Below are 16,912 nucleotides of genomic sequence, written 5' to 3'. Positions count from 1 at the left end.
TATATATATTTTTTTTTTTTGCCATATGAAGCTTTGTTAGCTAAACAAAAGATTTTCACAAGTCATCTTTTCCAGTTTATCTTGTAAGTCTTTAATAACTCTCATTTAATAAATGTTGTGTAGTCCACCATTAACACTGCATTACTGCATGTTCTGACATCCAATCTTGTACTCCTTTGTCTTATTAAATTGACATTTTCACAGGAGAATATATGATATACATTCCTGTTAGAGCATTTACTTATTTTATTTATCTGTGTATTTATTCTGAATAGAATCTTATAATGCCACTTTTTCCACATATTACTTTTAATTGAACAACCTCAAAAATAGAACAATGTATAAACCTAGGATTTTCCTTCACCGTTACATGAGTCATGTTTTAAGTCTTAAAAGCATGACTTCAAATGAATTCTTGAGTCTTGAGTTCAAATCAGGTCACAGATCTTTGTTTTTCTCACTTACATGCAACTTCAGTCACCATATGAGCCTTAAAGATTGATATCTGATTTTTCTCCAAATTTTTTATATTATTAGTGGCTCCTTTGCTTTGAATTGACTAATTGAGTTTGTAGAAAACTAAAAATCATATCTACGATGAAAAGCTCCAAATTCAGCTACACCTGAATTTGGAGGGTAAAAATGAAGTTCGGTAAGTGCAAAGACCAAGTGGAAAAGCTACTGAATCAGGTTCTTCTTCATTACTCACATTTGTAACTCCAATGCCTACTTCAGGCTTAAAATGCATTTTTATATTACATCTGCTAATTATCTTTTTGCGGCTATTTCATAAAATGTTCTCGATCCAAATATGTCATGTTTTTGCTCTGGAATCACTAAACCAGCCCCTTTCTTGACCAGTGCCTTTATATTATAATATTTGAAATCTTTCAATTTGAAAAAAAAAAAAAAAAGATATTTACATGAGCATGTCCGAAAGGATTTGTCCCTGTGACACCATAATGGGCGGAAATGGCCATCTTTGCATAATTTGTGGTTGAGACACTCTCTTCTCTTGACCAGTGTATTAAGGGACTGCTTGTGTAGACGAGGCCTTAAAGTGCTGCTTCAATCAATGTAGCTCTGATAATTGGCTTAAAGGCCCAGGAGAGTTCCCTGCTAACTCCCTCTGCGGCTGTTTGCCGTCTCTGCTCCTGTTCAGCTGTCTTGCCCAAAGATGTTCATGTATTTTCAGTTTGTTTTCTGTTTTCACAACACATGTTCCGCATCAACGCAAAGCTTCTGTTTATTCTGGAAACAAATTCTGGTTTGTGCTGGAGTTACGATTTTAATACCCTATTTTAAATACACAGCATGTTACTCCTTTGTAGTTACGCACTAAAATGTTTGACCTCTTGCTGTTTCTGTTATTTACCTAGAACTGCTTGGCTTTTTTTCCCCTCATAAGGAAAACACCAATTTTCTTACATTAGTTCCAATCCCTTCATCTAAGGTTAATCTCACTCTCTGGTCAGTTCTTGTTCTCATATGCACTCCCTGCCATGCTCACACATAAAAAGCAGCGGGGGTTAAAAACAGCAGATGTTGCATGTGTTTGTGTGTGACTGCAAGTGTGTGTGTCAGTGTTAGACAATAAGTGGAAGCTCCCCAGACCATCAACAGCAGGAAGGTGATGAAGGGTATCAGATGGCAACATAGTGCTGTCAGCGCAATGTCTATTGTTAATACTCTGGAGGGCAGTTTTCACCTGGATATAAGGATGTGATTGTTGTTGGTATTTAAATTAGGGACAGGTTTCTGTCTCAGTTAAAGTAGATATAATATTAGCTTTCATTGTCACCATTGGAGCTTAGTAAAAGGGAGCAAATGGAGAAATTGATCTCACTTGGTTATTATTTTTGACTTGGTGCATTGAACATCCAATGCACCATTTCATAATTTGTAGCCTTTTACATGTTCATTTTACTTGTAAAACACATACATAGAAATCATAGTTTAACTCTAATCATCCCATCCATTGTCATTCAAGAGTGAAAATAATTTTCCTGCTTTCGAAATAAAACTCGACCTATCATTGCGTAATATAAGTCTAAAAGCCATGGAGGGAAAAGATAAAGGATCCGCGTGTGTAACATCTGAAATGTTGCAACATTTTCTCTTTTAGTTACCGGGAGAAAAAACAGAACACAATTCAGAGCCCTTTACTGTACCTCTGTAGTTGGTGGGACATAAAAAAATATTTACATATTCATAAGATAAATCCCCACAGGCTCCTCGGGTCTCACCAGCGTGCAGAGGTGACAGCACTGATGATCAGCCTGCGGCTCTGCTGAGGTGTCCGGGAATCTCAGGTTGCTTTAATAGTGACTTTTAGGCCATCTGAATTGTTGGATCTGGTGTCTGTCATTTTCCTTTTGACAATACTCGACTAATTATCTATAGAGAAGGATGTAGGTCAGTTAAGTTTACTGGCCATTTGAGCACATTTACTAAGGTTATTAAAGCAGGTATTTGGTCCTTTTGGCAGTGTGTGCAGATTCCAAGTCTGACTATAGAATTAAATTAGCATCTCCTTAAAGCTTATCAGCAGAAGGAAGCATGAGCTGCTCTAAAATTTTATGCTAGATGGTTGTAGCACTCACACATGACATTTCATCCGAAATCATCGCTGACTGTGGAAACTTCATCCTGCACCTCAAGCAAGTTGGATTCTGTGTCCTTTCACTCCTTCTCTAGAGTCTGGGACCTCAATTTCCATCTGCATTGCAAAATTGTATTTCTTCTGAAAAGTTAGAATGTTGAATAACAAGTAAGACCTCCATGTCAGACTCTTGTTGTGCTGAAGTGTACTCTTCAATTCAGAGTGAAGGGCTTTGCTTCACAAGCAGATAAAGACTGGTTGTCTCTATTCCGGGTCCACACCTTTTCCTTCCTCTCAACTTTCCATTAGAATTTTTAGATACAGCATTCATTAAAACCAGCTTCTTTAGCAAAGATTGTTTTGTGTCTTTCTCTTTTTTGGAGGTTGACCATGTTAGAAACAACCCAATAGGCTTTCTTCATTAAAAAGCCTACTTTTATTTTTCCTTTACAATTTTGTGTAGATGTACATAATGTGTGTTTTACCTTTTTTTAATTCATTTTCCTAAAATATTTTTGATAATATTCTAGTTTATTAGGCTCTACCTCTAAGTTGAGATGCAGGGACTGTATTCAAACTCAAAGCTGCACTATGTAACCTTCATAAAATTTTTAATATGCTTTGTATGCATTTGTTGAAACTGTCACTATGTTGTGGTGACATCTTTAACAAATATGTAAAAAGCAGTGTGTAACTATTCTTTGTAATAGTTAAACACTGCTGCTTTAATTGCTTGATTGTTTCTAATGTAGGGGTTAAATTATATCTATGATGCCTATGGATATGTTTGACTGGCCTGGTTTGACATTCATCTGTAATAACACTTAACAGTAGGTTTGTTACTGTTAAGTGACTCTGCTGTCTATTTCTTGATACCTTTAATCAAACAAGCTTCATCTGTTGGCGGGTGGCCTTACATTTCATTTAGGAATACTTTTAAACACAATGGAGTTCATGGTTTACCTAATTACTTCACTGTGCCAAAGTCATGTCACAGTGAAACAAACCCAAAAATGAACCTATCACCATCATGCTTGAAGGTTTGCTAGAGGTTATGATTTTGAATGAATGTTGTTTATACTTTGGTTTCATTTCTCTAATGCTTGTCCACAGCGAAGCATTGCTGCGATGTTGATTTTTAAAAGATAAACCTTTTCAGAACCTGTTCAGCCTTTTACTATTTGGTGTGTCCCATGAGGTGATGGACTGAGATATGGTGCTGTTTTTGTTTGTTTGTGCTATACATTTTTCTTATTATTATAGTATTAGAATAAAATTTAATTCAACTTTGTTGGATGTTTTGGTTAAGCTAATTTGTATGGATAAATTTAATGGTAACACTTTATTTGAACTGCCAACTTTGCATGATTTTGTCAATTATAATTTAATGCAAAATTGGCATTTTTAATGGACTTCCAATGCAACTTTTAGAGCAACTTTGCATTAAAAGTGTCATTATTTACCGAATGACACTTCATGACAACTGTCATTAACATTCATAAAGACTTCTTTATGTTCATGACAGGTTTTATGTCATGTTTATGAAAGTGTCATGTCAGTCTTGTGCACACCCCTTCAAATAAAGTGTTACCAATTTAATTTGCAGTGGTTCAACATGTCAGCTCTGAGGTTAGGCCATCTTATCCTGTTTAATGGCTTCTACATGTATTCTTCTCTTTCTCAACTTTTAGCCTGAGAAATATGCTCAGAAACATGGAAGGAAATTAGAAAATTATTTTTAGGGTGCATGAGTAGAAAGAGATTTTACATAAAAAAAGATTTAATAAAGTAGCAAAACATTGTGTTCATTTTCATACATTTCATGAACTAATTTAATTATTCTTGAAAAAAATGAATGCAGACATTCAATTTAACAATGCTTGTTGGCTTAACTAGAATGACTGATGCATCAGAACATCTTAAATGATCTCATGATGCCTATGGATATATTTGACTGGTCTGGTTTGGCTAACTTATGTCATTCAACAGTAATAAAATATTTTGTCAGGCTACCCAGATAACACCTCACCTCTCAGTTTAAATCTGCTGAGCTTGTGTGAACTTGTAACTTAAGAGGCTTAAGAAATGTGAATTATCTTTCTGCTATATGTACTAACAGGATATGTTCAACACTTGTAAAATCATGTTTATCTTTGATAAATGTCTGTTTTCTGGTGATAAAATAATAAAAAAAAAATTAACACAAAAAGAGAGATTTCTCTTTGTGTATTCAGTTTCAAAGTTAACTTTTAAAGCATTTGATTAAACATGTGTATGTCAGGATTTATTTCTTGTGTTTCCTCTTATTGTTGATATCTTGTATGAAGAATGTTCAGATAAAAACTAAAGCAATCTAATGTGTATATTTTATCTAAACATAATTTAGTTTTGAGCAGGAAGTTTTAATCTCATACAGTCCTAGTATTATTAAATGCAATTTTATTTATTTTCTATATGAATTTTTGTGTGTGTGTGTGTTTCTGAACTGAAGCTGTTAAATGGCTATCAAGAGTCACATCCTGAGTTACTCCATAGGGATCCTATTTCATTCTGTGTGCAACTTCAAGGTATGTAATTAATATCTTAGGGCTGTTCTGATGTTCCTGCAGCTTATGGTACATGTTCAGTCACAGTGTGTAAGTGGCCCAGTATTAGGAGGTAGGATGTGGGTCATAGCAGGCACTCAAACAGGCTACTTGAGGGACACAGGTCCCCTGCCTCTGAATCTTTTTATGAACTGCCAATGAGGACAGATCCTATCCTTACTAACCTTATATTTATAGTTCACACTCCTAACAGACTACAGTATGCTGTATGTGTGTTTACACTTCTGCTTTTTTGTTCTTTATCTCCACGACTGTTGATTTTGTGCTGTGCATTCCGTGTGTGTTTACTGTAAATGCTATACAAGTTGGCTAAATTTAGGACAGGGAACCAAGGGGACGATAAGCAAACTTTACCTCAGTTGTATCTTCCTGCTATGATAAGGTTGTATTTTAACAACCATTGTTGTTGCTCCAACAGTTGAGTCTAGAGTAGCTTTCTTAAACCCCCTGACCCCTCCCCTCTTCTGCCTAATTTGAAAACCTTCTCATATATGAAAATCATTCAAGGTGTGTATGAATGTTCTTTTTACATGAATGGTGGCACAGTGGCACGATTTGTTGCACTATTGTGTTGCAGCGAGAAGGTTCTAGATTTAAATCCTGGCCACGGTTCTTTTTTTCCTCATGGAGTTTCCCTGTTCTCCCTGTGCATATGTTTTCCCTCTGGATACTTCGATTAGATCATTTTCCACCCATGGTTGAACCTATTGGCCTACATGCTGTATGTGCGGTAAAACTACCGCTGCATGTCACATTGCCTTATACCACCCCCAACATGAAACATGGTGGTGGTGGTATCATGTTGTGGAAACATGCTTTCCTTCAGGAGAGACTGGGAAGCTGATCTGAGTTGATAGGAACATGGTTGTATTTCAACACAGGTGAATTGATATACAGCCATATCATAGTTAAGCTGTCATTAGTGTATTAGTATTTCAAATAATCTTAATCTGCTTTAATGATGTTACAGAGAAAAGCAGCTACAAAAACATTTGAGTTTACCAAAAGCAGCAGTTTTTCTCTCAAAGTGCTGCAAATTTGTCAGACTGTCTGCTGACCCCATTTTGACTACTTGCTTTAGCGTTACTATTTTTGCAAAGCTTTAGACAGGGTAGCTGTAAAGAAGACACATGGACATACTGTAAAGACAATGTTGGTGACATGACAGAGACAAAGCCAGGCTCTCCTGAAACCCTTTATCCTTTTAGCAGTGCTGAGATTAATACTGCACTCACGCAAACATTTGTAAACATGTCCCGACTTATTTTTTTTTGTGTGACATTCAAATTGTGGGATTTGATTCTCACAATAACCTGATAACATGAAAAGCAGAGAAAGTGCCATGTAAGCAGCCACCGGGGTCGTTTGCATGTTTTGCTCCTCAGTTTTTATTTCTTCATTAAGAGGAGACAGTGGGGTAGAAAGTGTGAGGTAGTCAGAGATTTCAAGTGACCATTACGTGATTTCTTTTTTTTGTCTGTCATGTGTCTGTCCTTCTTTCATCCTCTTTCTTCCTCTCCATCTCCTTTTTTATGCTATTCCACCATTTGGCAGATGCACCCTGTCACATCTCCCTCCATGCCTCTAGGAATGGATTCATGTTGATGTTTAGGCTTCAAACTCAATCATGCGTGGAAAACATCTGTTTTGTTGTGTAAACCTTGCCACTCCTCAAAACCGTCTCCTGTATTTGCCTGCTATAAAACCTGGAATATGTCAGATATATTAAATTACTTCCTTACTATGTGGGAAAAGGTGGCACAACAACAGTGGTCAAATAATGTGAATCATGTTTCTGCATTTCACTGAAAAGCAAAGTCTCCAAAAACGGAGACTTTGCTTTTAAGCTATTAAGCTTAGGCTTGTTCTGATATTAGAGTCTCAGTCTTTCATAGCCTAGAGTAAAAATACCGTTTTTACTGTATTTAAGTATGTATTATAATTTTTTTTAAAAAAAGTCACTGCAAAATGAAATTACTTTTACGTAAAATAGAATAAAAATAATTTTTCCTTCTCTGTTAAACTGATGAGACTCATTGACTGTTACAATTCTAGAAATAATATCTATTGTGTATCAAAAATCTATTGGGGTCGAGACTTAAGCTACGATCTTATATAGGTATTCTTACTCAATAACATAAGAGTAAAAAGTACTTGATGAAATGATTCTTCAAATACGTAGAAACTTTTTTTTTATCATAATGTCTCATTTATTTTTTACATATTAGGTATTTGTTTAGAGTGAGAAAATGACAGAATACACCCTGAACAGGCCACTACTCTATTATACTAATCTACACATCTGTCCATCCATCCATCCATCCATCCATCCAACACATGTTCTGTATTTAAACCATAAGCAATGTAAAAGTATCTCATACAATCCAAAGTGAAGTTTTGTGTTTATATTTTTAAATCTAGCTTGAGTTACAGTTTTGACTTGAAAAATATGTAGAGATTTTGTGCTTTTTACCCTTTTTATTTGACTGATGAAAAATAATCTTTTGACTTTCATCTGGGTTTGTGCTGTGGGTCCTTTTTGGTTTAAACACTAGCTGCTTTCTATGAAAGAGCCCTTTGTTTGTTGAATACTTCAGCTGAACTGAACCTTGCTGGGATGTTGAGACAGAAGCTTCATCTTTCCTGGCTCTAATCTTTCAGTTTGGGAGAACACACAAAGGCGCAAGCATTTTCTACACAGAAAATGAGCCTGTAATTCCCTAATAAGTTGTAAGATTTTTCTTTTTCTTGACAGACAGAAGTTCAAACAGAAAACCTACCTTTACCAACATTAGAGTCAATAAAATTTAAACAAATTTAGGTTTTAATTTGATTTTGGGATGTTTGAGTACATCATCATTGTAATTTATAATTTTTTCTGATCCTTTTTAAAATATTTTCACTTCTGTTACTTCTTTCAGATATTGGTTGACGCTTGGGTGTTTGTAAGAAGCACGCAGGCGGGTATTGCATTCAGTGAAGTGCATCAGTGGTAATTTCTTTCCTTTTCAAGTTTCTGTCAAGAACTTTGATGTTTGTTTTGAAAATTAAATAAATTGGTACAAGTTCAGCATCTACAGGATATGTGATTTTGCATCTTTGGTTATAAGTGTTAAAGTTATTTCAGCAGATTTCCCTTTGAAAAGGAACCAACTCAAGGAATAGTCACGTAAATTTTTTTTTTTTTTTTTTGGCAAGAGTCAATTTTTTGTTTGCCAAAAGCTGCTAGAATTTGTGCCATGATTGGCAAAATTCTTGGCATTATATTTACCTCTTATATTTTTATAGACCCCTGCACTCAATCAGGATAATATTTTGAATATTTTTTGGTGTTAAAATTACAATAAAGATATTTCTGTTCTCTTATTAAACAAGTGTTGTTATTTTAAGCTAAAAACACGATAATAAACCAAAGCTGTGCATCCTGTTCAACACAAAACATCCTGAACTTGATGTGCACTTGAGATCCTACAGTAAAAACATTTGTTTTATCCTTGAGATTTCTAATCTAATGTTCACTACCAGCATTGCTAAGTGCATGATTCCCGGTTTACAAAAGTCAGAAATGGTAGTTCTTACTTGCAAAAAGATTGTGTTTTTTAATAATACAGCCTAACTTGGAATTGGTAACATCAAACATTGCAATAACACACTGAAGTAAATTGATTATTTTGCCTTGGCCGGCCTAGTTATATTTCATAAAAGCTCAGGGTAATATAAAATCATTCTTTAAGTAAAGCCAATCCACAAACAGATAACAGAACTCCGATATTCTTGAAAGCGCATATTTATATTGAGATTTCTTTGCACTTGCAAGTTGTCTTTCTGTCTGATTTATTAAAAAAAAAAATAACGATTATAAATAAACGATTACATGAACAGAATTAATAATATTCGTAAAAAAAAAAAAAACACTGTAAAGGAATAACAACAAAAAAGAAAGTAGGTTGAAAACTACTGTTGTCATGCACAGCATGTGGCCAGTAACTGATCTTAGCCAGAAATGTTGTTGCATTTTGCAGCAGTTCACATATAACTGTGACTGGTTGGTGCTTCCAGGACATATTGCTCTGAAATAATGTCACCAGGACATAAAATGTTGCTTTATCTCATGTTAAAATATTCACCAAATGTTCCTGGTCACTGATGCACACAGCTACCTTTGCTTCTTGCTGCCTCTGCTTTTGTATATTATACCTAAAAATTCCCATGTGTCTGACAGCCTCAGTTGTCTTGCAACAAAGTTTACAGGAGTGCTGAGATCCAGCTGTATTGCCAGAGACAGATGGTGCAGAGAACTGTTTCTTTGCTTTGATAAGGTGTTAAACAAAATGACCATGATGTCATCATTGGCGTATCTTTTCCTGACTGTACCACAGACAGCTTTCGCAAATGATACCTATTAGTTAATAGGTATCTTGATTGTTTCCTACTAACAGACACAACCCTGCAGTCTTCTGCCCACATACAAGATTCACTGTTTACTTCACAAAACATGCTGGACTTCAGAGCTCTAGCAGCGAAAGCACTTTACACTGACCTCTATATAAATTGTGGTTTGTGGTCCTAAATGGAACAGCTCAGCAGGAAATGCTTGTAGATTGTTTTCAGTAAAATTTAATTTATTTTTTTTTCACCATCATGATTAATAGTGAGCTTGGGTATCCCTTTTCATCATCTTGCAATATAAATGAATGCGTTCATTAAAAATATTTCTGGTTGAATACATATTTTTTCATTGTTCCCGACTTTATTTCCATATGCTGTATAATGCCATTTCAGTGATACATTTAAGGATTTTATTCCATCATGCACAGCTTTTTTTGTGAACTTGTGAGCTCTAGCAACAGCTTGAACAACCTTAACAAAATAATGGACAAAGATAAATAGATTAAATACCCTGGGAGAGTGCTTTTTCTGATCATTTGTGTAGGCTTAGACATGTGCAGGATTTTTGACCAATGATTAGATCATCACTCTACAGAGAGTGTCTGTGATGGCTCAAGTGAGACAGAATAGTATGTGGTGAAGCTATAGTCTGCAAGAACAAGACATGCAGCCTCTTCAACTCAATATCTGTACTGTAAGGTGATGTGTTCCTGGAGAGCTTCTAAAGTTGTTTAGCATCCTTCTGTTTCAGTAGCAACATCTACATGAGCATCACGACTAATATGGCATTACTAACCCCAGCCAAACAAAAAGAAATGCTTTTTTTTTTTTTAATAGTCACAGCTGCTGACTTCATCACACTTGACACTTGACTATGTAAAATCCCCTTTTCAAAAGCTTATTTGAGGTATGCAGATGGGTGGGATGGTCTGATTTCCCTGCAGTGATTTGGTTATCAAATATTCCGGGAAGATCAAAGAAAGAGAAATATTTGCTTGTAGGAGGTACTGATGTATATTACTGAATAGACGGCATCATGAAGTACAGATTGAGGCACTTATTCCATATTGAACAAGGATATTAAGTGAAGTGCCAAATTAGTTCAAAGTGGTTCATGGATAACAAAGTCTATTATCTGAATTTCAGTCCCATGGAAAATCAGTGAGCAGAGCTAAAAAGGTGTGTGAACAAAGCGGCCTACAAAACTGACTCGGGCACGCCAGTACTGTCAGGAGAAAAGATCCACAAATGGAGAATATTATGAGAAACGCGTAGGAAGAAGGATACCAAAATATTCGACCTTAGTCGTATAGTTTCACTGAAAGTTTCCCAGATACTATGGATGTAAAGTTCTAAACAAAATAAACTTTCTCTCTCATTATTGGGATTCTGTTGATTCATCTTGTTGTGTACAATCCCGCTTTGTAAATTTCTGCAGGCAGTGAATGTGGCGCTTGCCAAACTGGAATGCAGCAGGGTACAATCTGAGGGCTTGTTTGTTTATAGGGGGAAAGTGCACAGCTGATCGTAACCACAAAAGGAGTACATGTTGTGAAATCTTCTGTAAACTTCAAACGCTAGATCATACTGTGGAGTTAACGGTAGGAATGTTCTTCCTTTAGATTCTTAACCAGCTACCACTTGTTGATTTCAGACAGATCTTCCCTACGGCAGCATCCACTGTCAAAAATAAGAACTGCAGCATGTTGTTCATCTGTGGCAGCACTGTAAAATGCAGCACTGCTCACGCTGGTGGCAGAACTTGCTCACAAAAGGGCATACGCTCCAGCACCGCCACAGATCAAGTGCGTTTGTGTTATATTTTCTATTCATCGAAACACAGACACTTCTCAAACTGTGAGTGAACAATACACACATTGATGACTGTCGCAGTAACTTAGTACATCAGAGCGAGGCCTGATTGTGGCCTGCCATTGTTTCTCTATTGACTCACCACAATGATAGTGATGAGATGAGCCTGACCCCACTGTTACTGTTGTTCTCTGGAACAAGTGACGCTCTCTCTGATTTTTGACTGTCTGTCATTCAGCTGGGATTACAGTCTCTACCCAACTTGAATTGTTTGATTCTGGCAAACATAACCTTTTGCTCTTAAGGGAATTTTTTCACAATATCTTAACAAAGTTATGGGTTTTTGTTATGCAGGACAGCATTAGATAATGTAATGATATTTATTTACACATATTACAGTGCAAGACTGGTCAGCTGTGTGTCATCTTGCTTGTGTGCAAAAGAAATACGTAAAAGTTGAAGTGTTGAGGTTTTTCAATTCACAAAACTACAGCTACAGGGAATAAACCTTTTGACAGTTGAATATAACATAAGTAATTGATCATTTAATTATTTAATTTTAGAAAATGATAAGAATCCAGATTACAAAACAAAAAGAACATCAGGTTTCACAGTGTCAAATATAATGTGATTTAAATGAAAGTGGTACATCTACAAAGGGAAAATAGTTGGTTGCTATCAAACCTATTCAGATTGTAATAATTGAGAATTTAGAATCCATGTAAATTACAAATGACCTGCATTTATTAACTGTATGTATTATTTATTAGTTTGCCTTGTTTAAATCTGATTCATTTAGATATTAACATTATCTACACAATTAGATGTGATTAAAACAGTATGATGTAAATGTATTCGGATGCACAAAGTCTGCACATTAATTCATGCTGACACCTCATTAACTTATCAAGGGTGCATAGAAATGTTAAGCAGTTATTCAAAACAAAACGCTACATAAAGAAAGTTAGACAACTTTATCTTTAAAATGCATTCAATAGCTTACAAAACTTTGATTTTTTTTGTTTGTTTGTTTTCTTATGGCTAATCAGTTGCCCCAGGGTGTTTTCTGTTCTGCTGCTCATCATGCATTGCATTTTTATCATCATCCAAACTTCTGACTGTCGTTGGCAAACTCTAAATACTCCCATACAGCACTCAGATATTTAGACCCATTCAAATATACCACTGTTGACTGTACCTCGAGGATTCTCCTCATGCTCTGCAACTTGGAGGGAAAATTTGGTGACCCTTGTTAAATTCATTTTCTTTGTTTAGGTAAATGAAAGATAAATTCAATGAAATCATCTGCTGACCAAAAATAGTGATGTTTGCAGATTATTGTGGTCACCGATTATGGCAAATAGTCGCCCCATCACTGCTATGTTTAAGATGTTCTGAAACCAAAATGATTCTGGCTTCTTCCCTTTAACATTTTGCCTTAAGACAGAAAGGTCTTGGATGATTTATTGCTGCATCGATTTATTTGATATGTATGAATGGCTGAGAGTCCATTATGGATGGCTTGATGTGACAATGATGTAAATAACTGCTCAGTAGCTTCTCACATTGGCACACTTGAATCAGTCTGCCTCTCCGAGACACTGTTTGTGGTGAAAATGGCTGCGATAACAGAAGACATTCTTTTTAAAGCACGCTGAGCTTCAAAAACAGTGTCTTTTATCAGGGGACCTCCCATTCCTATGATTCAAACTCCCAGACACCTTCACTTTCATCTCATCTCTCTCTGCTGAGGTGAATACAAAGCAGTGCTAGGCTTGTGTGCTGCTGCTGTAAACCGACTGTTGGATGATTTATCATGTTGTTTTCTTCGTGTGAGGGATTTGTGTCTGTTCACAGTCTGAGCACTATGTCAGTTTATCTATTATCTATTGCCAGTTTACCTTTTGTATAATTTTCCAAGTATAGGAACAGAAACAGAATATCTGTGTTTTCTTAGCACCGCAGGTGTGGGATGGAGCAGGGCTTAGTAAAAGCTAGCTCATTATATGGTACTTTGTGGACTGGATGTACCTTCAGGGATGCAGTGTGAGCTGGCATACTGGCAAGACTAAGGTAAACATTCAGACATGAGAAGGCTTAGTGAGCTTGTCCTTACAAAAATAAGATAAAGTATAAGATTATGGTCTGTATGTATCTATAATCTGTCAACAGTGGGGAGAATATATTATTTAATTGTATAGTGAGAGTGCTTGAACCCAAAAAAGAGCCTTATTGCTTTGCTGATTCTTTGACTTCTCTTCAAAGACCATCATCAGGTTAACATTTTTTATATCTTTGCTACACCATTGTGCTGGAACATACTCTTTTTACACATCGAATACTAAAGCTTGTGGGATCTGCGGCAAATATTTTGCACGTGTAAAAAGAACAGTGATGTGGACATTAAAACTTAGAGACGCAAACTGCACATACATGTCGCCGCTATGGGGCTGGTACGCAAATATTGCAGCAAGGGCCCAATAATAAATCACTTAATTCCATACTGTACTATGCAGTTGCTTTGTCTGCACTAATTAAGATTCACTCAGTGACATGTCAGAAAAGCTTGAGGTGGCTTCCAATGCGTGGGAGCCTGGCCTACTCTTTGGGTGTGTTTGCTTACAGTTATTTGGTCATTTATAGGCAATTGTAGACTGTGTACACAGTATTAAACTTTCATCCCCAGATGGAGAGGTAGTCATTAGTTATGGAGACATGAAGGCAAAAGTAACTCACTTGGCCCTGGCACACCAGCAATTCATCCTTCATCTACACACACTCAATCCAAATTGTTCAAGGTTGGAGAACTTGATGTTTCGGAAAACTTTGAGTCTTTTTCTTCCATTTAGACCAAGTTTAGACATGTTTATATAAAATAACCCACTTGTGTACTTTTGAGAAACATTTTGACAACAGTTTTCATTATGAATCCACAAAACCTAAAAAAAAAACAACAACAAAAACAATACTACTTAATACAATTTTGTTAAATGTGTTCCAGACTCATTCAGCTCATGAACTGTGAGAATTGTGTTAAATTTAGTTCTCTTTGGCTTAGACATCTATTGGCATTTATCTGCTGGTCGAGAAACCACATTCACAAATACAATTCTTCAGTTGTTATTTCGATTTTGTTATTAAAACATTTGTCTGTTTTCCCCCCATTGATGTTCCTGTTTAGTGGAGATCTGATGAGTTCAAAATCCTCTGGATGCATAATTCACAATATATTCATGCCCAATAAACTATTCAATAACTTCCCGCGTGGATAGAAGAATTCATCACTGTGAAAGATTCATTTTTTATATATAATGTGTACTCTGAGGATGAATAGGATCATTTAGTGTAACTTAAGGCTGCTCAACTAGAGGAAAAAAAACATCTAAATTAATTTTGGACAATACAATCGTATTTTTAGTTTGCACCACTCTATTTGTTCTACTTTAAAGAGATAAATGTTATTTTTTGTCAAATCCTATTTTTTCTTAAACATTTCACATTATAGACATGTTCCCCTACTAAATGTAAAGCAAATCATATTGCTTATATATCATACTGCTTATATAGTTGCATATATAAAGTTTCAACAGTTCAATCACAAAATATTCAATTGCTAATGTCGATCAATTTTGTCGCAAATACTACATAAATGTTTCAGTCATACAGGATAGCAAGGTTTTTGTGACATTAGGTGTTAAAATGATCTACCCATCAGCCATTTAAATAATTTTATTGATGGAACCAACACAACACCTCAGTGAAAAACACTTATCGGAGATTTAGTAGATTACATCCATATATAAACATATTCTCAGATGTCCTGTGTTAAATATGATGATGTATATTTCATCAGATATATTTTCAGCATCACGGAAGCCACAAGGGAAGCTGAAGGTGGTGAAATAACTTTAATAGTAATGCAATGTTTGTGTGAATGTTGTTTTTGTAATAATTTTGGACGGAAAATTATCAGAACTGGAAGTCTGTTTTTTTTTTTCTTCTTTTTTGGAGAGACTGTTTTTTTTAATTCTAAATTAAGAATGTCATCAACCCAGCATGTCTGTTTTTTTTCTTCAAGCTGTCAAACAGTGGTATGTCTGAATTAAAGCTGATGTTTATTTGAAATATATGCATGACTGTGTGTATTCTATTATGCTTTAAGCACTACTGCCATGACTACAGATGAGATCCAATTTATGTGAACCGTCTGCCTTGCCATTGTTTTTATTTTTTTTTTCCAATGTCAGAGACATAATATCCCCCGTCTCCACTGTTTGGTGTCAACTTTCACCTACAAATTGTTCTGACTGCACTGCAAATTACCACAGAGCACTACTTATTAATCACTAATTGTTCAACCAGTACAACCTTAGAGGGAATTTGAAACTGTGATCTTGACTGACAGTCTCATCAGAATTTTGAAATGATTTACTATTTACTATCTATGTCTATATTTAGTTTATGGTCCAACTGTGAAATTAGTAAAACACCATGGAAATTATTACATACCGAAGCTAATCCAGTAACGGCAAGATCAGCAGATTTGAACAAAACCATAATTTTCATAGTAAATCCATACATTTACACTAAGAGCAAGTTTACAGAATGAACATGAGTGCATTGTTTAAGGTGACCTTTTTCTTGGACCTGGACTTGGCAGACTGCAGTTTCCCATGAGACAAAGCGATTGCTCGAGATGCAATCCTTGATTTAATTTCTTGACATAATATTCACAGGCAGTGTGCTTCCAATGATGGTGCTGAATTACAATCACACCGTCTTCATTTCAGAGCCCCTCTTGGTGGCTCACACTCATCTCAGACAGCCGAAGGAATCTTGGGATGTAGCAACAGACTATCACAGCTGTAGGCGCTAAGGAAGCGTGTTGTTGTTCTTCAAACAATAATCCTGTTTTCACTGTCATTTGAGAATCATATTGATAGAAATGTCCGTTTTCTCCTCTGCTCAGGTACGACCCGTCCCCCTCGAGACGGAGAGGTCCCAGGGTTGGATTACAACTTCCTGTCTGTGGAGGACTTCCTACAACTGGAGGAGAGTGGCACACTACTGGAAGTAGGAACATATGAAGGTGAGGAGAACGATGACAAGAATCAAAAGTGGCACTTCATGTGACTCACGATAGAGCAGGTGTCCTCATTCTCCACAGATTTGGCGAGCATAGCAGCCATCATATTTAGTTTTTTCCTGCATGTAGGCAGGCTGTAAGACAGTGTACCCAGTTGATTCTGATTAGACCGTGCATGATGGGAGGGGGAGATTCATCCAGGAGACAGCAGGTCTCTCCACATCTGCCCCTCTCACTCTGATTAGGACAGCGTTGTGCAAGGCTAAGTCTCAGACTGACACAAACCTGTGTGTGTAAAACATGTGGATGCCTGATTGTTTGTTGGGCTTTGCGTTATGCACTGCTAAGTCAGATTTGTGTGTTTGTGTGTGTATGCATGAGAGAGAGAGAGAGAAAGAGAGAGAGAGAGAGAGCAAG

General features: G+C 36.1%; 1 protein-coding gene across 1 annotated transcript in view; it reads left to right on the top strand.

Moving 5' to 3' along the window:
• The window catches only part of LOC106956426 (membrane-associated guanylate kinase, WW and PDZ domain-containing protein 1-like), a gene marked incomplete at its 5' end in the record, with an annotated part of 80,021 nt that overhangs the window by 17,527 nt on the left and 45,582 nt on the right, over positions 1-16,912 (top strand). The window contains one exon of the mRNA XM_015047257.1: positions 16,379-16,498. Coding sequence (XP_014902743.1) covers positions 16,379-16,498 — 120 coding nt within the window. The remainder of the gene's footprint in view (positions 1-16,378; positions 16,499-16,912) is intronic.

Source organism: Poecilia latipinna, unplaced genomic scaffold, assembly GCF_001443285.1.
Source record: "Poecilia latipinna isolate Pla-1442-1.1 unplaced genomic scaffold, P_latipinna-1.0 Scaffold816, whole genome shotgun sequence".
NCBI lineage: Eukaryota > Metazoa > Chordata > Actinopteri > Cyprinodontiformes > Poeciliidae > Poecilia > Poecilia latipinna.
The sequence above is the reverse complement of the archived record's forward strand: the minus strand, read 5'-3'. Positions and strand labels throughout refer to the sequence as shown.